Source organism: Athalia rosae, chromosome 1, assembly GCF_917208135.1.
Source record: "Athalia rosae chromosome 1, iyAthRosa1.1, whole genome shotgun sequence".
Taxonomy (NCBI): domain Eukaryota; kingdom Metazoa; phylum Arthropoda; class Insecta; order Hymenoptera; family Athaliidae; genus Athalia; species Athalia rosae.
This window is the reverse complement of record NC_064026.1, coordinates 26,500,129-26,527,803: the sequence shown is the minus strand read 5'-3', so window position 1 is coordinate 26,527,803 and position 27,675 is coordinate 26,500,129. Positions and strand designations below refer to the sequence as shown.

General features: G+C 42.2%; 1 protein-coding gene and 1 long non-coding RNA gene across 4 annotated transcripts in view; one reads left to right on the top strand and one right to left on the bottom strand.

Annotated features, from left to right (window-relative positions):
• Window positions 1-22,083, bottom strand: part of LOC105685150 — an 88,575-nt gene extending 66,492 nt beyond the window's left edge. Inside the window, exons 1-3 of one of the 3 annotated variants that reach the window (XM_048657692.1) lie at window positions 21,818-22,083; window positions 21,437-21,689; window positions 13,499-13,802 (exon numbers count right to left, since the gene is read on the bottom strand). In XM_048657692.1, the coding sequence (XP_048513649.1) occupies window positions 13,499-13,742 (244 nt within the window). In that variant the 5' untranslated portion in view covers window positions 13,743-13,802; window positions 21,437-21,689; window positions 21,818-22,083. Of the gene's footprint in view, window positions 1-13,498; window positions 13,803-21,412 lie in introns of all 3 variants that reach the window. The other 2 variants (XM_048657695.1, XM_048657686.1) reach the window with 2 other exon arrangements.
• LOC125501511 overlaps window positions 1-27,675 on the top strand; it is a 113,977-nt gene that overhangs the window by 78,433 nt on the left and 7,869 nt on the right. Inside the window, exon 2 of the long non-coding RNA XR_007279101.1 lies at window positions 27,390-27,593. This is a non-coding gene — a long non-coding RNA (uncharacterized LOC125501511). The remainder of the gene's footprint in view (window positions 1-27,389; window positions 27,594-27,675) is intronic.

Sequence of the window (27,675 nt, the reverse complement as noted above, 5' to 3'; positions counted from 1 at the left end):
CCAACTATTTCGAGGATAACGGATCGACGAATTTCCATCGTATCTTTGTCTCTCGAATGCGATGCGTTATAACGCGGGACGCGTGGAAACGGGGGTGTTGGTTGTTGAGGTTGTATTACAGATGCGGAACGACGAGAATTGAGACGTTGATTTTACATTGTTATAAATTGAATTTACGCTCTGATCGCGAATGTGATGGACCAAGTTTCTATACAATATACGTGTAATAATAGAAAAGCAATTTGAAAATTTCCAAACTGCTGTAGACGTTTTTTTCTCTTTTTCCGCGCAACGATGGCCGCATTATACCGCATCCGTAATGACTAGTCGGCTAGGCTTTTTATTGTTTTCTCCGAATCGCTCGAGTGAGACGATTGAAATTTTTATACCGCAGGTACGGTCTTCTTCGCGTATTATAAGTTCCGAATGCTATACACAAACTACTGGTATATTTCCGTATAGTTCTCAGCGTCGCGATACATATAATACCAACCCCCACTAGCTTTTTATTGGACAAGTTTTCCCATAAACAGGATGCGATTCTTCCGTTCCCGTTTTTGAGCCAATATTTATTGAGCTTTTACAACCACCTCCGTATAAACTCAAACCTCCTCCCCCCCCCCCCCCCCCCCCCTCCATTCCCCACGACATAACGATCTGTACACCTATAAATTATATAATGCACAAAAAAGGGGAAAATATATCTGCAAGGGTTACTTGGAATAAAAAAAAAAACTCTCCAGCAAATATTTAATTATTTTTTTTTCAGTTGTTCAGTTTCCTATCGGATGAGAGAAGAAAAAAAATAGGTAAAATCCGGTTCAGTCAGCTTTTCATACTTGATTTTGACCAAATGCCATTGCGGGCATGGCTGGGAATTCTAAAACACGTAACTGAACAAAGAAGAAAAAAAAAAAAAAAGAAAAAAAGAAAGAATAAAGGAGGGAAAAAAAAGTTGGAGGCTTTGACGCGACTTAACGCACGTTACGTATTAACGAGGTACCCAACCATTAATAATCTACCTTTACCAACCCAGGACGGTGTTCGCTTTGGGTTTACGTGATATACCTATCATTAGGTATATAGGTGTGTATAATATGTATACATTTTACCTTTGAATCGTGCAAACCGCGTCAGTAGTCTCACGGGCAAGATCAAGTACTGGAGGCTAAATTAGTGTCTGAAACTTTAAAGCTTGCAAACTGTAAAAACAAAGAGAGCCGACGATGAGAGAAAAAAAAAATAAATAAAAAAAATAAAAAAAAAAAAAGGGAAAGGAAAAATTGCCGGCAATTCTCTCGAACAGTGCGTTTAACGTTTTTTGCTTTTGCTCGCATATATACATGTATGTATACGAGTTTTTCGCTCCTCCCGTTTTTTCAAAGTACGCAAGTATCGCGGGATAAACATACAATCGCGAATTCCCGCGGGAATGGCTTCTGTCCGCTGTATTACCTAGGAATGTTATCTACGTTTCTCTGTAGGACTAGCCTAGCCGGAGCTAGCGGTGATCCTGAGGCGAATGGGCCGTGAATAAGGGATGGAATATACCCGCTACGTCTGGGATTGTTTAAGGTCGCCGTTTGAACGGGAGAGAGCGCGGGTTGAGCTCGAAGCATCGGGTAATTTCAGGGCGAATCTTCAACCGATATACTCGTACCTGTACCGCACCGTAAAGCGAATTCGAACGGTTTGTGTGCACCTCGGTGATTCCGCAACACCCACGCTACCGTAAAACCGGTAATTAGTTCGCGAAGATTTATACGACGATCTGGAGTTCGAGCGGAGAACCAAAAAAAAAAAAAAAAAAAACAACAACCCGGGAGAAATAACTGCTGTGGATCGGTCGTATAACCCGTTATATGTATATATAGACCCGGACTTTTTGACGATCTTCTATTTCCACGTATCAACGAATTTCGGAAAAACGATCGCGAGGCAGCTTTTTCGTAAGCCGTGCGGTATAACGCGCGCGCACCACCGTCGGCAATCATTACATAGGACGTTATTAAAGTCAAAAGGGTGGATATCACAAAGCGAAGATTTGCGGGCGAGGGGGGGGGTGAGCGGGGGTCCGGTCGGTTGGCTTGCAGCTATTTTCATTCGACGTCATTAATAACCTTGTAACGAGGGCGGATGGAGTCCCGCGGGTGGTTTGGTCGGTCGCGCACCGCGCGCCGTATACACAAAACCAAGAGCGAAAGCAAAAGCGAAAGCGAAAGGGTTGGTTGCCGGCTCCCCTCTAGCGTCGGTGCATATTTGAAAGGGTAGTTTTCACGCGTTATGACCGCCGCGTAGCTGGACCACTACTCGCGCGCTCACCCACACGAGTTTCACCGTGTGGGGGTAGCCGCGTTATTAGAATGTACGTAACGGTTCCCCCGTAGCCGCGTTCGTGCCGCGGTTGCGGGGTTCCTCGGTACCCCGGGTAACCTACCTGCTCCGGACGAAGCGGAGGGGACGGAACGCCTCTCGCTACATAAATACAGAGTAGCCCAACAAACCCATCAACAATTCATCGCTATTATTTCAGGCATCGTCGTAACGGTCGCTAGGCGCTCCGCCGTTGCACAGACGATACGACGGAGGGGTGACTCCTACGCGGCAACGTTACAGTCGCTACGCGAAATGGCGACGGTCGCGGGTGGGGTTTGGCTAACTAGCCGGCACGTACATCGGAGTTGAGTGTGTACGCGGTCCCGTAGGTCGCACGGAGTCCGGGTTACAACGAGAGAGTCAAACGGGGTGGATTTTCGACCCATACGTTTGCCCTCGCAACTCGCAACTACTACTCCCAACGCTCTAATCTGCATCGCTAACTGTACAGTTTATACCCGGCACTCCGAGATCGCCATAATCTACCGACGGGCCAACTGCTGCTTTTCAACGATGCTGATTATAATTCGTTAATTTCGAACGGAACGCAACGCGAACTCGCCTGATTTACCGCAGCGCGCGAAACGGTGTGCGGCCAACTCAGAGTTTCTAATAAACGGTGATACAGAGCAATTAACTGTGCGTTAATTTTATACTCGATGGTTATTGCCGCATGGTCGATCGAAGATGTAGCCCGCGGTAACGAAATAATTCGTCAATTTTTTCTGGCCAAAGGAAAAGTATCCAGAGATCGTTCGACAGAGGGTTTGAAAATTTGTGTATGTGCGATTCGTTCGATCGTCGATTCTACGAAGTATGCCGAAGGGAGGCGTTGACTCTATATAGTTTCCCGCGAGTCGCCACGAAATACGTCTACTCCGTGTTGAAATAGAGGAAAATAGACGAAAGAAACGAAGAAATAAAAGAGTGCGAAGAAGTAAAATACGTATAGGTATATAGAGAAGCAGCTATATACCGGAAGTAGAACTACACCATTCGCACTTCCGGGTTTCTCGTTTTTCCACTAAAGCAAGGGTTTAGAGGGGGTTTGCAACTTTCAATGAAACTAAAATGGTGCAATAAATAAAGGAAGAAAAAAAAAACCAGAAGAAATAGGGTTGAAAATCAACGAAGCGTGGTACACCAGGCACCGGGAGAAAAAGTCAAGTTATCGAGTCACTTTGTGTAATTTATTTTTACGTCGTTTCCGCAGCTGTTCCGTATACCCCGGTGGGGTGTGTCGATGTTACTTCTACCGCACAGTACCGTACGTACGTACGTACGTATGTACCCACATGTATGTAGGAAATAAGATACGTGGCACGTGGAGGGACAAACGCAAAAACGAAAAGAAACAATTATACAAAATCAGCTGTGCGCGACAACACTCGAATTACGGTTCCTCGTCCGATCCGCTGTGTTGATAAATTTCCCCGGTAAATTTTTTCATCTTTATTTTTCTATCACTTCATTTCGATCGATTATTATTTCTTTTTTTCTTTTTTTTTTTTTTCTCTCACATTTCGACAGTGCAGTTCGTATCGCATCGAATCAACGTAAAGTAAACGTTGAAGAGATCGGACAGAGAGTCGGTAACGAAGCTAAATAAATAAATTGATTAATAGGTATCAATGGCGCCTCGCAGACTGGACCATCGTTCGTTTACTAAATAAAACTGGCGTCTGTTTTTTTTTTTATTCAACCTCGTAATAACTGGAACTGAAACGCACTAAAGTTCTGAAAGCCCTTCGTATATTCGTCGCTAATATAACGAGAATAAGCGGTGTATAGGATGGAGACTTATTGTTCGTTATCTACCAGTAATATAAACTTTTCACGACAACTTCGGTATTAACTTAGATGGAGATACGAACGTACGTACCCATTATTTTTATCGCACATCGAATAAAAGAGAAAAAAAAGAAAAAAAAAAGAAACCGGACGGGAAATCTGTCAACGGATCGAAAACTCTCGCATTTCTCTGAAAAATCGTGCAACATTATACATTTCAATATCATCGGGCGTAAATTGAGGGCGAAATTGTAAATTACCGATTGCGCTGGGTACGCAAAAAAAATATGTACACGCATATTTTCCGACGTAGTCAACGGGATCAGCGTTGAACACGTACTTGTGACCTGGGTGCGTTTTTTAGCCAATGCGAAAAATCGTACACCGAATTCATACACGTGCTCAGGGGCGTGTCGGTTGAGAGTGTGAATATTCTCTTCTCGATATTTTTTTTTTTTTTTTTCACGTTCTCTTTTCTCTTCGCTTTTCTTTCGTTTTACTTTTACTCCCGAGGCCTTCTCTCTGTGTATCGACGAATGTAACGGGAATAGGTGAACTTCCACTGGCTTCTTTTGGCCAACTAGTGAAATCGAGCGTCTTCGCAATAAAATACGCCCAACGCCGATTCAGCCACCCTTACAAAAAAAAAAAAGGGGGAGGGAACGAACGAATAAAACGATGTAACATCGGTGTACGGACGTATATCGCGTACACGGATCGCGAAGAGGTCATGACGTTTCGCGGAGTAATTGATCGTTAGTTTCGTATCGTGACGCAGACGGGATCGTGTGAATTTTCTATAAAACTGTTGAAAAACCTTCTTGCATCGAGGATACTTTTGACCCTTTTCATTCGCTGCGGTAATGATAAAATTCCTCGGTAAACGCGATGCATTTTATTTCCTCAATTTATCTAGTTTATCATAAAATTTTTCAAACTGACAAAAAGAGGAGGAAACGAAGGGAGGCGGCGTGGAGGTGAGTTCTCGAGAAAGAACAGCGGCGGCAGATGAACTTTATCTCGTAGCACGTCTTTCCGTCGAGATGCGGTCGCGTCGTAAGGTGTTTTATTTCTAGGTATGTATACGTGGAACGTCGTCTGTCTGGTCCTCCTACTCTTATATTTTTTTCTTTCTCGTCTCATCGTTTTTATCTTCTTTTTGTTCTCCTCGGTTCTCTCTCTCTCTTTCTCTCTCTCTGGTTCTGCATCTCCAGTCTTTTTCACAGCCTGCCGCGGATCTCGCAGCTCACAACAGTTCTTCGACCGCTGCAGCGGCCCACGAATGAGTGTATAGCTGAAAGTTCGCAGCATCCCTTATGAAGCCCAGCGTTTCACATATAGTATGTGAATACATACCATGTACGATAACGCGATACCGATGTATTACGGTGTTCCAAGAAAACGCAACTAGTGTCACCGCGCGCATTACCCAGCGAGAAAGAGAGACAGGGGGTAAAATTATTCAAATCGGCAGGAACCCCTGCGGCTGGGGTGCCGCTGCAGCTACTTTTTATATTTATATAATGCAATTCACGCGAAGAAGCGAAATATTACCGAACTAGAAAACCGCGCGCCGCACAAGATATGTGTGAATTTCTCGGTTTCCTTCTCAATTCACCCAATTCTCGTTTCTGCGGATCACGACGGGCACAGCGACGATAACAAATTTATTTCATACACGGGCAATATGTTACGTACGTATAACGCGCGTAGATCGTACAGTTTGACGAAACGTTGTCAGTCGAGGTATATACGGCGGAAGAAGAAAAAAAAATGGCAGAGCGGAGCGGCCGAACGAGTGAGATGGAAGGATAAAGATTGTACGAGGGAAAAAACGTGTTACGGGGGGTGCGGAAAACGACGCGATGTTCGTCTCCGGGAAGCATCGGTGAGGAAAAAGAGAAACGTGTATCGCGTCTACCGGATCGTGACAGATCACGTGATCCATCAAATTCTGACGCACGTCAAAAGCTCGGGTTAATATGCAATACGACGTCGGTAGGTATACGGGTGCCTACACAACTCGAACCGCTGCCTGTATCCACCCTATCGGGTTGTCGTACCTACGTATTCACCCGTACGCGATACAAGTAAAAAAAGAGTATTACAAAAAAAAAATAGAAATAAAAAAAAACAGAAAATCACGTACGACGGCATCGACGGAATGCTTATTTATCCTGCACCGCCTATCAAAAAAATAGAGACCAAAAAAAAATCTACACGTTTTTGAAATGTTACTGCAGCGATTCGTGGCAAAAGGAATAATGCCGAATCAATGAAAAAAATTCCATCAGCTACACTGGAACACGATCTGCAATCGTGTTATTGAAAATTCGGGAATTCGGGTCGCGCCGCACGTTTGATTTTTTTGGTACGACTACGCAACGTACACGGTGCGAGCACGTGAAAAACGGTCGAATCAATTGCACGGCGTTGAGATGTTTTTTTTTCTCTGTTTTACGAAAGCCGCAGAGAAAATGAAGCTTCCGTTAACTCTTGGCGGAGCAATGAAATCTTTTCGAACGCATCGCCTGTACTAGATTTCAACAAGATATTCGATGATGCGGATCCTTCGTAGGTAAATGCGCGACCAGGTGTTCGTGCAATTGAGTTAGCGAGTTTTACCCCCCTGCGGTAGGGTGGTGCAGTAAAAGTAGTATAGCGACGGAGCAGTTGGAAGTAGGGACATTAATATTAGTTGTAGCGGTGGAGGCAGAAGCGCCCCTGATGGCGGTACGGCATGGCATGGTGGAAACTGTAGAATTCCGTGTATACTAGCCGGTTAGTTCGTTCGTTCGTTCGATGTTATGTCCGCCCCATAACCTCGAACGAGTCTGGGGACGACGGGGTTACGAGATGACGTTCCATAACCACGACCAGCAGTTAGCTGGCTAGCTCAGCTATGGTGTATACGTGTACTGTATGGAGCTGTTCCACTGCCTGCAGTGCCGCACGTGTCCTTTCTTATTTTTAGAAAGCGTCTAGAATTAGCCGAAAGAAAATGAGAAAACGTGCAGCGCGTTTAATGGCCAAGTGGCGAGTGGTATGACGTATAGAAAAGCTCGTTGATTTCCGGAAAATCTTCCGCGGATGATGATACCCGCTTCGATTATCGTCGAATAAACGGCGTTTGTATACGATAGGAGAAAATTGGAGGGATATTTATCCCCGGCGTTAATTTTTTTTCACACCCCTATTTGATCTCCTTTTATTTTCAGTTTTTTCTTCTTTTTTTTTTCTCTTCTTTCCACGTACAGCTCGGAATCTTTGAAATTAATTCGCCGTAGTACCCTCGTGATCTCGATCGCGAGCGCATCGCTTTTCCGACCGTTTAATCCATCGGATATCCAATTCCGAGGATCTGCTCTCAGCAAGCGATCCAGATTGTTTATCGATACACGCGAAACCGAACGTAGGATAATAACGCTGCAGGTTATTCGGGGGCGCAGAGGTCGGTAGGTGGGTAATTTCGTTCGGATGAAATCCCAACGTTTAAGAATAAATCGAATCGTTTCGCTGGTAGGATCAGGTTTACCTGCGGGATAAACTTGGGTATCGAATCCGAAACGATTCTGTCGTTCGCTCACACGACGTCGACGCGCTTTTCAGCGTTGGGACCCCTCTTCCCCAAAACGTCTCCGAATGGTTATGGGTATATAGGTGAACCCGGCCGAAAAAGTAAAAAGGAGTCAAAACTTCTCTAAAAGTTGAAATTCTAGACTGAGAAAATCAAGTGAAACATGGGGGTGCATATTATCTTGGAAAAGATCACCCTGTAGATCTTGAGGATATACACGTTGAAAAAAAAGCTCATCGTCGATGCCGTTCGGCAAAATGAATTTGATCGAGATGAAAAATGCAAAAATAATCGATAAAACTCGTCGCGTTTCGTCGTATTATTTATACAGGGCTTACCATTGTTATCGCGCTGCAGTACACGTTAGATATGAATTCGCATAAAACTTTTATTCACCGCACGTACATTTTCAGGATATGAAAAATGTTTTGTTTGTTTTTTTTTCTTTTTTTGTTCTTTCTCACCCCGAAGGGTTAAGTTTTTCTTTCTTTGGAGCTGAAAATTCTTTCATCGTCTGCAAAGGTGCGAACTAGGGTCCTCGAGGCTGACCTGTCATTGACTCGACTTACTGACGCCAGATTAAACAATCTATTCAAGTAGATATACCGCAAAGGGTCTTTTGCCCCCGTTCAACGCTCCGTGAATCAGAAGCGCAGGTCACTACGTCTTTGGACAACTTATTACCCTCCGAATACCCGCGCTTACATCTTGGCCGAAACCAAGCGAAACGGACTTTGGAGAAGCAAACGGGTGGAATGCAGGTACGTCGACGTAAAGTCGCGAACGACGATTCGAGATGCGAAAATGTGTAGAGGCGTAAAATGAACGGGGGGTGAGCTTACGTCGAGGTGATGGAAACGAAAAAAGGGAAAAACAAAATCGACGATACAGAGGATTTAAAATTGCGCTTTGACGCGTTAAAACGAATCGGGAGCCCGCAGGAGTTGTGCAGGTGATCTATTATTCGGGCGTCTCTTTTCCGAAAAAATCCAAGGAACGGTGGCTGCTATGGGTGATCGCGTTTCGATGAGAAATTCGGGGCGATGAAATGATCCGAAAATGCAATTAAGGATTTAGTCGCAGTCGCATCGGATGAGACGGAATGGACCTTTTTCGGGCTTTAAATTAGATAGAAATTTAAATTTAAATTCTAATCCCGTATCCGAAAGGGTGCGGGATGAGTTCGCTACCGTTTATTCGCTATATCTGTGTATACTCCGCGAGGGGTGTGCAGCGGGGAGGCTGTAGTTCGGGAGATTATTGCCGGTCGTATCGCTGGCCGAATAGCTTGCGACTAATAAAATTACGCCGGAGAAGAAAATTCGGTCGGAATTCAGCTTTCTAATGGCTGTACACTACGGTACATAACGGGTTGATAAGGTACGATGTACCATTCTTATATGTATATATATACGTATTTTTATTACATACCGCGCACCTATACAACAAAATGTAAGTAATACCGGCTTACTTACTTCTCCTTCGAATATACGTAAGCCACTCAAGTTCCGAGGTCAATCTTAAGCCGGTGCAATTTTTCGTATACATGTATACGAGGATACGTCTGGAGATGCGGAGAAGTGAAGAGAAACGAAGGGTGAAAAAAGGAACATGAATGGAGAGCGGAGAGAGAAAAAGCTCGGAACCGTGTTTCGAGTAGGTATTGTTATACTCTTGAACCAGATCCCCTAAGAGCGATTCGAGAGAACACTTACGACAACTAATGTAGCAAATGGAAACGGAACTGGAAAACGGAATCTGTACCGATCTCCGTTATAATTCTAATCCCGCTTCGTTCGGGGCGGTGATAAAAAGTTTTTTTTTGTTTTTTTTTTCCAACGTTACGTAACTTCGGCTGCGAGGAACGGAAAAACTAAGAAGGTATAATCGAGTATCTCTAGACGCGTTTATACGTATATATATATATATATTTATTTCCATCCGTTCTCCAAGAATGGTGACATTCGCGCATAAATTTGCGGCATTTAAGATAATTATACCGCGGTCGGATAATCTTCACTCTATATCATAATCCTCGCGCTTAGTCTCGCCCACCCGAGGCAGCACCCTCTGAGAAAGGACACGTTCGCGAAGAGAGCCGCGCCTCTCGTGTCGATAAAACTTTTAATTGTTCTTCCACCCTGACAAGTGGGGGTTTATCGAGTGTCACCTCTGTAATAAGTTTAACTTTGTATTCTCGAGCGTATAAACCGATCCTGCGGTTGGGAACGAGCGCACGAGTTCGCGGTCTGAAAATATCGCCATTATGCGCAGGGGGTTAATGGCGAACCAGGTGGGGGTGTAGTGGGGCTATTTTTAGGCGAATCGTTATTTGAGTGACAAATAATAAAATTTTTAAGTAAAAACGACGGTTATGCAAACCTGATTATTGTGTAAGTGGAAAAAACTCAAATCTGCAACTTCTTCGAAAATTCGCAATTTTTCAATCATAGTGAATTGTTATCTTATTTTCAGAAGCGGTGTAATTCTTTGAGTAAAGAATTTTCCTAACGATAAGAATATCTTCTCGAAATTCATCGGTAGACTATCTCATTTTATTTCGAAATCGATTCCGTTTAAAATGAACATTTTTAATTTGTTTGGACCGGTGATAAAGGGTCAGAAAAAGTATGTCCAACGTTAATTTACGCGGGGACATAGTTCAATGTAGGTATTCTTGAGGGGGCGTGACCCTCTGGCATCAGGCGCCATTTATTTTTGGGTTATGGCCCTTCGCCACTGTCGTCTAGATGGGACAGTGGTCCATTCGGACGAAATAATAAATTAGGAAGAGCGTAAATATATATTTATAATGTTTTTTTTTGGTTTTTTTCAACTTCAAAGAATTTTTTAGTATAAAGCAAGAGCTGAACGTACGGATGTACCTGCGGTATCGCGATTTGAAATACCCAAATAAATAAAAGTGGAAGAATAATAATTAAGAAAAAGAAAGAGGTAAATGCGAATGAAGTTGCTGAGAAATGAAGCTACGATGAGCGAAGCTTACTTCGAGTCTTTAAGATTGGGTAAAACTTTTCTCACTACTTTTGTATATATATAGAACAACCAAGTGTGCCCCTGATAAAATTCTAGTACTGTCGTGTATAGATATAAAACCTTGGTCGGATATCTACGCGCGGCGATGAAATGAACGCTAAAAGTAAGGAAATTCAGAGATTCCGTACGGTGGAGACTTTGCCTCGCGTCTGAGGGAAGCCAAAAATAATCTTAACTACTTCCATCCTCTTTACCATAAGTAAAAAATAACGAAGCGTTCGTACAGCATGCTAGAAATCTCCTTTTCTTTTTCATTTTATTTCTCTTCATTTTTTTTTTTTTTGTACTTTTTTCTTTTTTTCTCTCTTTCCTTTCCATTTCGCTCGGGAAAGTAATTAAGAAATACACGCTGCTTTTCTTCCCGCCTGAATGCCCGCGTATATTCATCCCCTCTCGTTTCTTCTTCCTCGTACAAAACTCTCGGCGAGGGCTCCTTATTCTTGAAACACGACGTCGACGGACGCCCTTCGCCCTTGACAAACAAACGCTTTTTTCTTTTCCTTTTTTTTTTCTTTTTATTCTACTTTTTTTTTTTTTTTATCCTGTGCTTAAGCTTTTTTCTACACTACACCACTAGGCGTGCTCTAACGATAAATCTGTCCTGCATTACCGTCCAGAATTCAGTCAATTTCCAGACACGAGTTACTGACTGTGACTTCTTTTTTTCTTTCTCTCACGAGATCTCGGGGCGAGGAATAAATAAATTACCTATATCCTGCTTGTGGTTGATAAAGAAAGAAGAAAAAAGATGGATAGTTTATCGTTTTAATTAACAACTTCGTCGAGAATTGTATCGCCATTATAATTTCTGGCGCACGTCTGCAGCAATGCATATTTGAAATTCTGCCGGAATGTATGCGTACACGTAACACACGTTTCGGGGATACTTGTATTTATATTAAAACGGGAATGCGTAAATTGCAGAGCAGACTTTACGCTCATCGCATAACATTACGTACAGTATAGTTGTAATAAAATTGTTGGAAGACTCGGTATAGTTAATATCATATACGTAACCCGGTGCAATTCTCTCTCTCTCTCTCTCTATACTATATCTGCGTATACATACCACCCACCGCTAACTATACTATAACGTATAGCGTACAGGTGGCAAACTCAACGTTACACCGGCGGAATATCAAATTGTTAAAATTTTCGCGGTTACAATTATAAACCGGGGTAACTGCAGTTTATGCTCAAAGTACACTGCGTGTGGTGAATTTATAACGTCGTACAGAATATTTATAAGATGTCGTAATATACGGATCTAATATAATTATCGCCCCCAACTCCACCCACCTATGCGGTAATTACTGCAATCCGCGCGGGTCGAGCGGGTTTACGTTTCACGGTCAAACGGTTCGGTTTTTTTTTTTTTTTGAATTTTGGTTTTCTCCTGTGAAGAGAAAGCGAAGGACAGAAGACGCAGAATTCAACCATTTCGAACACAGATCTCGAAGAATTTCCGAATCAAAAGTCTTTGGGCATCTTGGCAGAGAGCACGGTGAACTTAATGGAAACTTCTTTACGCTACGTTAACTTTGTAGCTTATCATCTTCGCCTAGAATTCCACATTCATGCTCTTCAGTTATGCGTAAGGTATACATAGTACTGTATGCTACAAGCGTTGAACAGTAAGCTAACACCCTCTTCAAATTCAAAGTCAAATATTTCAATGTATTCGAATTTCAATAAGCGTAGTTTGGGTAAGTTCAAACTTTGGATTCCTACGCTTTTCTAACCACGTGATGCGGCGCGTAGGGCGGTATAAATATTTTCAATAAATTATAAATCGTTATCGTGGATTGTACATGCGAATATTCCTTTCCTTTGATTTTCTCCATTACATATTATTCTTAAATAAATTTCGTTCGACGTTTAATTGCGCGCACAATTTTTCGCAAAATAATCGGATAGGTACGCATGCCTAGAATAAAGTAGCCGGTTGGGAAGATTGTTTGAAAAAAAAAAAAAAAGAATCTGGCCCCGGAGTTCGTCAAAAATGCAAAGGAATCCGTACTGCAAAGCCCGGAATTACCTGGACGTGAGAAAATGGGGTCTAGGGTTAGAGGTGTATAAATTTCAACGGAATGAAAAAGTAAAAGAAGAAGAAAAACCGGAAAATAAAACAGAGAGAACGAGAAGAGAGACCTAAAACGTTATTTCAGCCCCGCGCCATTCTTATACCTATAGATGCAGGTATACTCTCAAGGATATAAGGATATATCCGCGAAGGTGAAATTCTTTTTCCCCTGAAAATAAATTTATAGTTCATAGAAAGTTTTCTATATGTATATTACATATATATATATACACGATATCCAGTCTCCCAACGTTCATCCGTTCGTTCGTTCGTTCGCCTCCGAGAGAGCTTATCCCGAATGGCTGTACCGCGCGCGAGAAATTCCATGAGGAACATACGGCAGCTCCGAATCTTGGCAAGAAATCCGCGAATAAGGTCCCTTGGCACCTAAACCAGCTGCACCGACAGCTTTTTAACCTATGATTCCCACTCCTATATATATTTATAATCGTTTTACAGGAGAGAATCGGTCGCTCGTCACTGCGGCGTATATGTATACCTGTACTCAGACAAATGTTGGAAAAAATGTTCCAACTGTTTCCCATCTAACAATAAAGCGACGATCGTTGAAAAATACAGGATGATAATAATAGAAACAGTTCTTTCAAACTCACCGATCAGTTTGCCGAATTGTGCGGGTGGTCGCCACTCGGGATAGTGACGTGGGAATCTCGCCCTCGACCAATGCGTTCTCAACGTGACTTTGTATAGGGCTAGCTTGTCCTGTTGCGAGGCACTCGAGCCGCACTGAGCGTCTACGTTGGCTAAAATCGTCGTTATTCCAAATACAACGGCCAGTATCAAGTGCCACGAAGATCTCGACGATCCCGTCCACGTTTTAAAACTCTCGCGGACCATCTTGACTCCGGATTCTCCACCTTATATCCGCGCTGCTCTTTCCCTCGTGCAGAATCGTATCTGAAATTGAAATACACATTCGATTATCGCGCCATCCGATGTGCGGTCCAGCGGAACCGTGGTCCCCAATTTGCCTTCCTCTCCTCCTTCCTCACTTTCGCTTGGATTATTTTTTCTTTTCTCATCACCCCACCCACCCACCCACCCCCTCCGTTTTTACATTACAGTTTCGCCCAACTTCCGCATAGGTGTTATCGCTCGGGGCTAAACACGACCCCGTCCATGGCACGTGACCTCTGCGGAGCATAGAGCCCGTGACCTCTGGTATCCACGTGAGGCGGACCAAAGGCGTGATTCGAAATGTGAGTGAAATTCTTTCTCGTAATTCTCGGACCCGGGGCTACGTGTTACGAGCAAGGTTCGATTTACTATAAGGTCGAACATTGGTGAGTGAGTAGGGGGAACGGGGCTTCGACTGTCTAATCGAATCACATTTTTTCGGCATTCCAATGTGTGCCCTATTTTTTGCTAGCATCTCACTCTATATATATTTATACAATATATCTACTCTTTTTATTTTACTCTTTCTTGCTGTTTTATTCTTTCGGTATCTCTACAGCGTTCGGCGAATTCACTTCCATCGTCAGACTTACTTGGATACATATGTATACATCTGTATAGGTATTACACGGTTGTTCGGATTGGTGAGTTTTTACAAATTCGCAGACGGAGACGTAGATAGTTTTTTTGTCAAAAAATAATAATTCCATTCAGATATCTTTTTGGAATGGTATTGTTTAGTCTGAGATCGACTTTAGGATATTGAAAAAAAAAAACCGCGCCGACGGTGATTCGATGTACGGCGAAAAGTTCATACGAAATCTTCGAAATCTCTATCATTTTTAACTCAGCGTGTAATCAGAATGACGAGGAAAAAGATTAAAAAGAAAAATTCGATTCCTGACGATTTTGAACATTTTTTAAAATCTTGAGTGACCTCCAAAAATTTTTCGTACCACCCTAATCTGTACGTATGTATGATTTTAAAATTGAGATAATCTGATTCGTCGTTCTCAGGGCGTATTAGAAAGAAATAGACAAATTTAAGAATCAACTGTATACCTGTAGAGCTAGTATAAATATATATATATATATGTATGTCATGTGTATACGTATAGCGTATGCACACGTACGTCAGCCAGTGTTGATCGAAATTCAAATTTATACGGTGACATTCGTTTCATTGAGGAATTGCAAGAAGGGAGTTAGAGAGGGATTCGATTCTGACATAGCGAGTCAGTGAGACAGGTGGTGACGTTGGTAGTTTGCGGAGAGAGCCGATCGAGGGACGTATCTGGGGCCCTTTTTCCTTTTTAATCCGGTTTACCGTCCGCGATGTCGTCGAACCGCGCCAGGTTGAATTGTCACGCTGCACAGAACCGCCCGCCCGTCCGTCCGTCCGTCCGTCCGACCGACAAAAGGAGGAGCACGAAAAAAATAAACTATAAAAATAACGATCGAATAACAGAAAGAAGGAGTACAGTTCGAGTGGCTTGATATATAATTGAAAAAAGTTGACGGCAAAAAAATGTCCGACAGAACTCCGACTCTTCGTTCGTCGATCGTTTATGCCAACCAAAACGTTCGTTAAAGCTGCGACAGCCCAGCGTCCGCAGGACCGCCCGCCCAATTCGCACGCGATTTTAATTCACCCTTTTTATTTCGTTTCTTTTATTAAATATCTAATTTTTTACGTTACTTTTTATTTTCGGCTCCCTCTCCGCTTTGGTTTTTTTTTTTTTTTGTCAACGAGGTGCACACTCGAGATAATTTTCACCCCACGTTGACGCGAATCTCGTAAAGCTTTCAACGTCCCGCGAATCCTGCAGCGAATGAAACACTACTTATAGGTGGGACCGCGGGTCGCGCGATTTGTACGTATGATATTATTATTTTTCTATTATTTGTTCGCGATGTGTTGTGTTACATGTGGGAAATTTAAGCTCGCGCCGCAATTTTCAGTTCCTCGTTAAAATGAAATGGAATTTCTGAAATACGTACACCGCGCGTGGTTCGGGTTCGGGTTCGTTCGTATCCCATACGTGTATATTATTTTCTTGGCGTATTTTTACTTCGTTATCCCACTCCCTCGCGTACACCCGCTGGTCTTCTATCTTACCCTTCATTTTGCCGTGTGAATTTACTGTTCTATTTTTTAATTATTATTTATAAAACCGGACGAAATTAACAACCGTACAACACACCGCACACCTGCCATAGCGCAGCAAGTCACTTCGCGACAATTATTTTATATTATAACTGCACGTGCGCACGTGTCTCTATGTACGTACGTACAAATGTACACATAAGTGGGGATATGTATAGATGAAACTCGCCACTTAGAACGAAATATTTTTTCAATCGTGTACGCCGTGCCAAAATTTCCATTTGCGAATACCCGTCGAATGAATTTCTGAATTTAGATACCTGTGAAATAACGCGAATAAATTTCGAAGAAAATAAATAAATAATGAATAAAAAAATGATACAAATAAAATTCACTCGCTAGCGGAAATATGTATGTATACGTCGCGGTATTAATTACATTCCGTGGGATATATCGTTCGTTCGACATCCGAATTTACCGATATTCGTACGTAATGCACGTGTACAGGACCTCGTAGAACTTTCGATGCATTTTTAACAACTCGTTGAATAATCGAGTGAGTTTTTTTTCTTTCTCAATTCAATTTTCAAAAGAATCGCGTACAAACGTTACGTTTCAAGATGTAATGATAACGGATTCATTATTCAGATATATTAATAGATTACAAATTTAGTACAACAGCGAGACGAGTCCCTTTTTTCCGACTATAGAAAGAGGGCCTCCAGACCCTTAATTTCGAGAGAACGAGAGAGTGATCTGATTGTCTTTTTACTGTTTTTCGAAATGATATCACGGATATCGCTGTATGAGAAATAACCCATCAAATTCCGGTAATGTAGCCTACCATTCTATTATCCGTTTATTCGTATAACGGAAGAGTAGCGTATACACCTGTGTATTATCACCTCTGTATCAGCACCCACTTCATTGACCCGCGCCCGAGTAATAAACCAATAGGAAAATATGCCCGTGTATACCGTACAATGTACAACCGGTATACACATTTCTATGACTTTTAATTTTTTGCCGGGGATAAAATTCTTAATTAGAGTAATTTTGATGTTTACGACGTTGGTTTAGAGCCGTTCATTTATACGTTCGCAATATACTAACTCCATGTATAATAGTCAAATATACGTGAATACCTATACATTTACCTATGTACATAATACACCCTCGCACTGTGTACATAGTGTACAGAGGGAATTGCATGTTGAAGAAATGGAAAAAATAAAAAAATAAAAAAAAAAAAAAACCTCAGCAATGTTTTTATGCTTTACGGTACATTATGTTTACTTTTATTCATTTTTTGTTTCACAAAGCTCGTTTCCTCTCGTTCCCACCCGCGTCGAATCGCGTCGAATCGCGGGAGACTTTGTTCGCAAGTTTACTCGCACAGCCCCTAAGTGAAAAAGTTTTTCACTTTTTATTAACCGGACTCTCCCGCAGTCACGTATATATATATATATATATATATATATAAAAATATCTATGTGCAAAAAAAAGGAAACGAAAAAGAGGAGAAAAAAAAACCGACACCATCGTCGCGGCGCGGAGGCGCGCCTATCGCCACTTTTTATTCTGGTCCTGCGTCATTTCCTCGTCGACGTCCTTTTTCGACAGTCTCGTGGACGGTCATGAGCTGCTTGACCAAAAATCAGCTCTTTGGTTTCCTTTTCTATATGTTTTTTTTTTTGTTTTTCTTTTCTCATAGCGTAAACGGGGCGTAATTGCGCGTCGGATGCAAAAATGATTCAATCTAGCTCGCCTGCGTTCGCAAATAAATGAATTATGTTTTGAATAAAAATGTGGAAGGACGTGACCACAGACAACGCTACGAATTAATTTCGTCTCTTCTGTAGGTGAGTAAAAAGTCTGGCTTTTCTGGTGAAGAAAAAAGCTGCGTTCATAAACCATATATGTATGAACGTGGCGGCGAACATTTGCGTAGCGGTAGGAGCAGCAGCAGCAGCAGCAGCAGCAACAGAACAAGTTTAATCACACTTGATTAAATATTGAGGGGTCATGTCGAGGGAAAGAACCCCTTGATTAGCCTTTGAATAATTAATTCGCTCGTCTTTCGGCCGCTCAGGTGACCTGCAGCGAGTCGAAAGAATATAAAACAAAATAAAATAAGGGAAACTACATCGCCGGCGAATAAAACGAGAGGAAATGACATGCGATAAAACTTGACGGAAGCTTCGAAAATTACACGTATTCGAAAGAAGAGAAAAAAAAAACCGAAAAAAAACAGAAAAATTTTATATTCACGTTGGAAAGATAGAAATTTATTTTCGCCATTTCGGCAAATCCAATTACCCGACTTATTATTACTTGAATATTTGGAAATTGAGGGTAATTTCGGAGGTGATGGATTCAAATATTGATAAACGTGAGTGTGTTTAAGTAACGTAGAATCATATGGGAATAGCATTAACCTGGGTTCGCTGCACGTGCAGCATTTTAACTCGAAGCTAGCTAGTGGGGTATACGTATATAACATAGTTTATTTTAGTTCGTGTCTCGAGTTACAAATTCCACAGAGTAGAAGGTAGGCGAGCACGTAAGTACGTAGGGATGGAATTTATTCAACAAAAAAATGAAATAAAAAATAAAAATTCATATGGAAAAAACACGGTTAAAGAGACAAAATATGTATGGTGCATGTAGTACAGTGTACGTATAACACGTATCGTCTATACACGCAGAACGTACAAGCTCACAAAAAAGCTTCGGTTCGTAACAAATTTGAATTGAAAAAAGAGAAAAAAAAAAAAACCAATTTCAAAAGCCCTTGCCGCATATTTTTTTACATCCTTTCATCGGAGATACGATTTCATACCATAATCGGTACGATGCGCGGTGCATTGAATTTATAGGTAACGTGTAATTGCGAACGTGTGCAGATTTTTTTTTTTTTTTTTGTTTTCATCGACCGTAGGCGCGAATAGCCTGCAAAAGTATAAAGTACATAAAGGTAATTATCACTTATAAATGAAAAGAAAATTTATTCTCTTTTCATTCGAACGCGTTAGATTTAAATCTCTCGTAGATGTGAAACGTATTATTATCGTTATTATTACGTATATCCTATAATACGTTGAATCGAGATGCCTATTTGCTTATCCTGGATTTCCAGGATCTCCTCGTGAAAACGTTATAGAAACAGATGATGAAGTATTTTTTTTACCAACCGCCGTTGGTTTAATTGGAAATGAAGTTTCGCATGGCTGGCTGACCCCCTTCCCCCGTTTATCCCTCTGTTATACTTATACGGGCGCTAATCAATTCGTGAGGCAAAAACAAAGAGTTTCTATGTTTTACAGCGGTGCGATCAGGACCGTGACTCGTTTAGTATACGTATCGTAAGGGTGCCCACTCCAATTGTATTTGACTATTTGCCGACCCGCAGTGTTTAATCTAGTGAAAGAAAAAAGGTGAACAAAAAGAATTGGCTAAAAAAAATTACAATCAAATCAAACGTCGCGCTGGTACACGAATTACCTCGTGTACGGTGTAAGAAAGCACCGTGAAAGGGAAAAAAAAAAAAAAACCGCACACACACAATTTCAGTTCATATTGAAATACTTTTCCTAACAATAAGTTTTCCTGCACGCGTGCAAGCATACCTGCACGCTATGGGTTTTTGTATGCGGGGTTGCAAGTTTTGTTCGCAACATTTTTTGATAGGTTTTTTTTTTTATTTCTTTCTCCGACTTTTCTTCCGCGTCTTATTTTTACCGTGCAAAGAACGAAAGTCTGATGAAATTTGTGCGGAGGGTCTCGCCCCTTTAAAAATTGGTTTTCTAACGGTGAAGCGGAAAAAGGTGGATGAAAAATAATACGTAACACGCGTGCTGTTTCACGCCCTCAATAGACGGAACAGGCGGTAGCTCAGCAGCCAGCGGGTTTTCATTAAAACCGGAACCGGATACCGCGATATACTCATCCCTGCGTTATTGCGAAAAATTTCCGACGCTTCAGCGGTTATCATAAAAATTACTAACTCGATCGATCCGGCAATCCGCCAACTTGTACCTACATTCGTATATTATGCCGTACGGTGTATATGTATATACGGTAAAGATGAAAAAATTTATCAACAGTTTATAATAAAAGGAAGGATATTATCCGGTTGTAAATAATTACGTATATCTAAGGTATAAAAGAACACGATATAATAATGAGGGTAAAAACGGTTTTTCGTTCCGCAGATCAGTTTGAATACCCTCCTCTTCACCTCCCCCGCGACCCCCCCCCCCCCAGATAATTACCGAGTTAATTGAGCCGGTGTTTTTGTAATTAAATTAATGCATGCCGCGCATGTAACTGGCTCCGGTAGATAAGTATAAATAAAAATAAAGAGATAGATGCAATCGCGATGTTTCGAACTTTTTATGCTCCCGCGGGGTACAGAGAACAACGCCGCCTGCTCCAGCAGCACGTCGGATGAAGAGGCTGATGACGAGATTTTTGCGGCACGCGACTTATACTCGTCATGTAGAAGTCGTTAGGGATATTATCTTGCTTCGAAGCAACAGGAACGAAGAGGGAAAATGAAACTAAATAAAATTAAAAGAGGAGGAGGAGAAGAAAAAAGAAAAAAAAAAAAACGGAGGCTCGTGCGCGCCGCTCGCCCACACGAGAAGATTTAAAACCCCGCGGCTGCGATCCTCTCTCCGCTGTTGCATCAATGGGGGAGGGGGGAGGGGGCACGTGGACAAAATATACGAGGTGAATATAGAGAGAATTTTATTAGACTTCTCGGATATTATCATTCGGTGAAAATATAATAATTTCAGGTATAAACTTCGTGTATTTTAATTAATGTGAATTTATTTTGCGAACCAGGATCCTCCCGGCTCTCCAACGCCGAGGTGAATGTAATCAGAAAAACGGGAAATTAGGTTTTAAAATATGCATAATTGCGCGACGTATATCATCGGGCGAAAATATAACGACGGCGGAGGTATAACGTGCGTGTATACGTCATGACGCGTTGGGTGAACGTACGTACGACCAATTACTTCTGAAATATTATGTCATTACAATTACCGGTGTATTGTCGGAATCGCGCCTTACATTTCTGTGTAGGCTTACGTCATAAATGTAATTGGATATCGAATTATCCCCTAAAATATATACGCATATAATTACGTCGACACTTATAGGGCAAATATAATCGCGGTTATGACCGCGTTCGCAACCGATTGAGCCTCGTAATTGTCATTATTATTATCATCGTCGTCGTCATCATCATCATCATCGTAGAGATACGTGAGCACGAGCACTTGTAATTATCCTCGAAGCAGCCGTCGTTCCCTAATGGATAAAGAAATAAGAAGAAAGGCGTACATTCCGAGAAATTTGGTAAAGACTATTTAGGAATTGAAACGAAACGAGTTCATTTGCCCGATCATGAGGGAGAAACGAAATTCTCCTTTGAGACCATGGAAGGAAGACAGCTTGGGCACAACAGTTGGTTACGAAGTATAAATAGTACTTATGTTCGTGGAGGATGACTCACTTTGTCCGCGGTATCCTCTGTGAGCTTTCAAACGGGCTTGAAACTCATCGCTGAGATCACATCACCACAAGAAGAAAATGTAAGAGGCAAAAGGAGAAGAAAAAGAAAAAGGAGGAGAAGGAAGAGAAGAAAAAATTGAGTTACGAAAGAAAAACAGAATGAAAATAAAAATGAAAAAGAAGGGAAAAGAAACAGCGGCGCACTGTGTTTTTCGGTCGGAAGAAGTCAGTCAAAATTCGAAGCCACTCAAACGCTGTGAGAAATTAAAGAAAATGTTTTTATTACTATTATTTTGATTTTTTCAATTTTAATGTTCCGATACGTTATCGTTTAGTCGAACGATATTTGAGTGAAAAATTTCACGGTGGACGAGAAAAAAACCCTTTGAATACACTTTTGAAAAAAGAAGAAAAACCAAAATCTGAGATAAACGCACTTTCACGAAACTTTGGAGATTCCGAGCTGAGACGTAGGGGAAAAAAAAAAACGAGACCGATCGCCAGTGGTCAGCTTCGAAAAGTGGGGGTGGGCGAAAATTAAATGGTCGTGAAATTCGCGGGTTTCACGTTTCACGCAAGCCGACCGTATCCAGGGGCGTCGCAAACGCCCGATGCTGCAAGCTCGAGGGACGACGCGAGACTATTCTATGTTGAGAGTTCCTTGGTAAGCTCGCGGGGCCTCGACTTAGCGTTCGTATCGGGTGCTCGGTTCGCGCATGTTTCTCATGTTATTGGCACAGAGATTCTCGTGTATTTGGTAAGAGACGTCGTCACCACCGACAAAAAACCGCCCTACAATTAGTCGATTATTATACCCGACGCACAATTAAGAGACACGCGCGCAAATAAAGGGCGCGGTATCCGCGCGCTGTACCGGCAAAAAAATAAAATCGACGAAAAGCGAACCGGGTATAGGAGATATATGATACGAATAATCTGATGCAGCGTTCGGTTGCTTTTCACTCGTAATGTACACATCGATATCGACAATATTACTATTACGTGATATTGAAAAGCTCTTTTTTCCCCTCCCCCCCCCCCCCCCCCCCTATATTCAGTTTTCCAATCTCCTAAAAAGCATTTCGAGTACATATGCATCGCGGCACGAAGATTCCGCACTACAGGTATAGCGCACAACAATTAATCGTACCTGCAATTAGCCGATTAATTAGGTCGCGCACGCAATTACTTCATATTCACGGCGACTGCGAACTGCATCGTACCGTCCGTTGATTCCACAACGAGGCATTGAACGCTGGAATGATGGATGTGCAATCGTTTGATAAGAAAATTGAACAGTCATTTTTTTCATCCAATTTTTGTTGCGCCCCTTTTTCCCGCGTTAGAATCAGGGAGAAAAAAAAAAAGGGAACGTTGCGTAGGGCGAAAAAAGCTTACAGCCTGACCGAGAGAAGTTGGAATTTTACTCTCCTGAGTATTTTGAACCTTGAAGTGGGACAAAAACGTCGGCCAATTTGAAAAGCGGGGTTTTTAGTGGGCCGTCGAGCTGCAGCCGCCTTGTTTTAGTCGCCCGTGGCGCAGGCAGCAGCATTTCGCACCGGCCGTACGCGGACATTTGGGATTCCCAAACGATACGGGACAGACGCGCAAAAAGTGGGCAAGAAATGCAATTTATGGAAGCGGCGGTATCAGCCCCGTAGGCAGCTGGGTAGGCGCCTGCCAACCGCAGAGGGGAGTTAATTGTTAATTACGATCAGGTCGCTATGGCGATCTCCCGTCTCTCCCCTTAGGCCAAGACTACGACCGCTCCCTTGATAAGGGAAAATCAACGTCTCCACCCCGCTGCTATTCCCTCCCCCAAGACACGACGCGCGTCCGAATCGGGCGTCGATATCTCGACCTTTGATTTCAGCAGATTCGAAAAATTGGACGCTCGCTTTTTTTTTCATCTCTTCAAAATTCTCATGAAATCCAATGAAATCCGGTACAGGGCTTTCGCGGGGTGAGGCCCTCGGAATTCATACTACACATTATTCATTACTTGAGATGCGGAGCACTCCCAGTATTCGACGAAAAAATATCAAACAACTTCGACTTTACGTCGAAAATAACATCCGTCGTCCTGAATTTGCAATTACAAAACTTCGGACCCGTTACAATCACGAGTAAAGATGATCCCGTACGTATATTCATAACGTAACGAATCGACGATCTTTCGATGAGTTCATTTTCGAATACTTCTTTCCTAATCTGAAAATCTGAAAGCATGTGACGAGATTGCGTATCGAAACCGGAGTCTATGCGATATCATCTTTTCATTCGCCATCGAACTTGTTTCTCTGGAAGCGTCGCGGGTGGCGATCGGCGTATTCTAGGGGGAAACCCGGGACCAAAATTGAACAGACTATGTGACGAGGGTCACATTGCAGGAAAAGGGTTACTAAACTTTCAGCAACTTTTCGAAGCGATATATCTTCAGAGCTCACTTTCCTTCTTGTTTTCGGTGAAAAGGAAAAATCTGCGCGGGAAATCCCTCCGTAGTGGCAAGTTTAGCTCGGCTTTGGCGTCCCCGTGTTCTCTATCTCGTCGGGGCAGAGAGACGATAACGATGAATAATATATTTTTGATAATCTCGGAATTCTGAATTCGATCTTCGAGTAAGGGTGTTACACGTACTTTCGTCGGATATGGGAGCAGGAGGGACGTACGTAGCTTCGTCTATTCTTGCACGGTTGTACGCCGTGATCAAAGATTAACTAGCTTTCGAGCTTATGTAACATCTACTCCGGATGTTGGAGAGCCCCGCTCTCAAGACGTAGCGTATCCATCCACAGTTGGCACCCTACGGAACACACCGGAGTGAAATATTTTAAACCGATCAACAGCCTCCATAAGCAACGAGATATTTTCCATCGTGCAACGCCCCCGCGCGCGTAAACGGATCAACGCGGGCAAATCGAATCTCACTGAGTTATGCAAAATTACGAAAACAAAGTTAAAATATATTCAAAACAAAAAGAGGAGGATCCTCGCTCGGTTCCCGGTACCATCTCTTTTTACCTCTCTCATTTTCTCTCCGATGCTTCAGCGGCTCTAGCGTCTCCTGCCCGCCATCCGTGCGCGTATATGTATAGCCGGTATATAGGTACCCTGTCCGCCTCGTTACTTATTCAAATTTTCCCGACGTTTATCTTCCTCTGTAGCTAATTCGATTTTGAACGATTTTTCGAAACTTCTCTAAATTGCCTGTAGTAGCTTAGATTTAAAGTCACTCTCTTTGCGATTAACTTCTTCTCCCACCCTCTTCGCATATCGTTTCCAACCGGCTTTTATCCTATAGCTTTTTTTACTCCCCTTCACACGGGCAAAAGCTTATCAATTTTAAAAACGATTTCACGTTAAATTCTCATCGTCTTATTCGCCCGTCTGATATCGATATAATAGCCCCACACCCCGACGCAGTGCAGTTAAATCCGTGATGAAATATGAAGAAAACAAAATCCGCAATCCGCGCGTCTATAATACATACATATACGTATGTACATTCAAATTGAATAGAAACGTCGATGTAGTGCAGCGAGAGATGAAAAGGGGAAAAAAATTGATAATTCCTGCCCCGCGATCATCGCTCTCTAGGAGTAATATTGTACGTACGAGGAGAGGATGCAGAAAGATTTTTCCCGAGTTTTCCTCCGGTGAAGTAAAAAATCCACTCGCGGCTTTCCGAACAATTAGGTTCGCGTTTCTCCACCTCCCCACGTACTTCCTCTCCCTTTTTCCTCCCTTTACGCGGTATACTCTCTATAGATTCGAGAACTCTGGAGGGACTGATTCGACTGGGGGTCGTTTTTTCGGGTGTAAAACTGCAAAGTGCGTCAAGTCGTAAAGGAGAACCTATACATATATATATATATATTACCCTGAACCGTCCTGATCCTCCTTTTCTTTCAACGAATTCCCATGGGAATACATTCCCTAGAGTGCTTTATGCGTATATACTTTAAGTAAAAAGGGAAGAAAAAAAAAAAACCTTTATTTGCCAAGACAAGAAAGCAGAAAATTTCACTACTGTACGCCAAAATTCTCATCATTCGGGATCGGGTATGTTTGTGGAATTATTAATCGTTTGCAACGTCGAGGTGATATTCATGAGAAACTTTTGTTCTCGTTCGTTTCATTTATTTATTTATCCTCGTTCACCTGAACATTGTACTGAATAACACATAAATTTTGGCGAAAATTATGCGCGTAAATGTTTCGAGGGTCCTTCTCGTTCCTTCCCCGACTTTTTCCGGTCCCACGTTGTTTTTCGGGTACAGCGGAACCCTCGTTCGTGTAACCTGACGTTTTTTTTCCTTCCGTCTCTGCCAACTTTTCGGAATCGAGTTTTGCATTTTTCAATATCACAACCTCAGAATGCTAGGCCGCAGCACTCCAACTCGCTTGGAGGGGACGCGAAATATCCGCGGAGATTCTAAAAGCGGAAGGGAAAAAAGGATCGCGCGATCACAGAGATGAATCTAGGTATTTTTAAATCGAACCCTTCGCCCCGAGTGGTCGAGTAAATCGCAAAAACTTCAACGACATTCTATTCAACATCGAACAAAAGTACGAGCAGGGGTCGCGAAGGCTTGCAAGCTTTCCGAGCGCTCCTAAAACCAGCGATATATATTTATATGCTTTTTTTCCTTCTCATTCAGTTTTTTATTATTTTCTTTTTACAGCAAATCTATAGCTGCAAACCTCCGGTAGATTAATCTATGATTTCAGTGCAATCGAGAGAAAAAAAATAAACGACAAATTTTGAACCGGTGATTCTGGATTTTCTATTTTTAGATTTGCTTTATTTTTATTACTCACCCCATATCAAATGGGTCATCGGAGTTAAAAATCGCAACGCTATTAAAAATGATTCGGACGTGCCGTACGGAATGAAATGGAAGGGGAGTGTCAGAATTTTTGCGACATTTGACACGTCGGCGTAATTTATCATCTTGTAAATGTGATGTGGGAGAATGAAAAAAAAAAAAATAAAAAAAAATGAAATGCTAAAAAACGGGCAAATGAAATTGAAAAGATAAACCGTGCTTTTAAGTATATGTGTGTATATCATTCTACGTTGTTATACAATCGTTATGAACTAAACGAATTTTCGTCCGAGGGGAAAAAATAATTAAACGAGAGTATCTCTATCAATGAGCATTTAGATATATATATTTTTCTTTCGCTTATTCAGTCTGAAGATAATAAACGAAATCAAACGAAGGGAATTGGAGAAGAAGAAGAATAACAACAACAACAACAAGTTTTAGTAAATTATCTCGAAATGAAGACGCACCTCGTCAAGTTTCGGGGGTCTCGGAATCTGCTGAGCTTCGCGGCGAGCTTTTAAAAATGTGCGACGTATACCTTATCATACCGCTATAGCGAGAGTGAAAGCGACGGAACGACGCCAGATGGAGGAGGAGAGAGGAGGTGAAAGAGAAAAAAGAGAGAATGAAAGAAAAAAAAAATACGTAAAAAGGAGAGAGAAAAAGAGGAGCAGAAGGTTGAGAACGACGAGGAAGAAAGGGCCGAGGCGCGGCGAGGACGGAAGGTGGTCTTAAAAAGTTTCCTTCCCGTTTCACCGGAATTCACTCGCAGCTTTCCTAAACAATTGGCTTCTGCTACCCCGCCTGCCCGCCCGCCTCGATATACATTTTTGAGAGATGGAGGCCCTCGACTTGAGCTTTTGCGCTTTGCTCTTCCTCGAGACGACGACGGTGACGTCCTAAGTTTTTTTTTTTTTTTCTCTCCTCTCCGTCTCCGGAATACCTCATTCTTCGTTTTCGCGGGCAGTTCCCCCAAATTGCGCTCCTCGCGACTCTTTTCAATTCAATACGCCGCGGTTATGAAATATTTAAAAATGCATTACCCTGCGGTATACGTATACTTTACGTATACATATATATCTGTATAATATATTAAGTATATAATATATTACCTATGTGTAGAGATGGGCAACGCACGCGTTCGATATTAAAGACACCATCGGGGGAGTTTCATAAACGTCGCGGGTATTAAAAAATCCCCTCATTGTTTAGCCCGCTGCAGGTACTTGACGAAGAAGAAGAGGCTTATTACGTGGCTGAGCTTTCTCTGGAAACACAGCAGGAAGAGAAAAGTGGAGTGTCTCAAGTGTTCCCAAGTTTCTTACGGTATATTATGCCCACTATACTTCTACCATGCACCTGCCATCCTTCCCTTCTTATTTTTATTCTTATTCTTATTCTCTTCCGT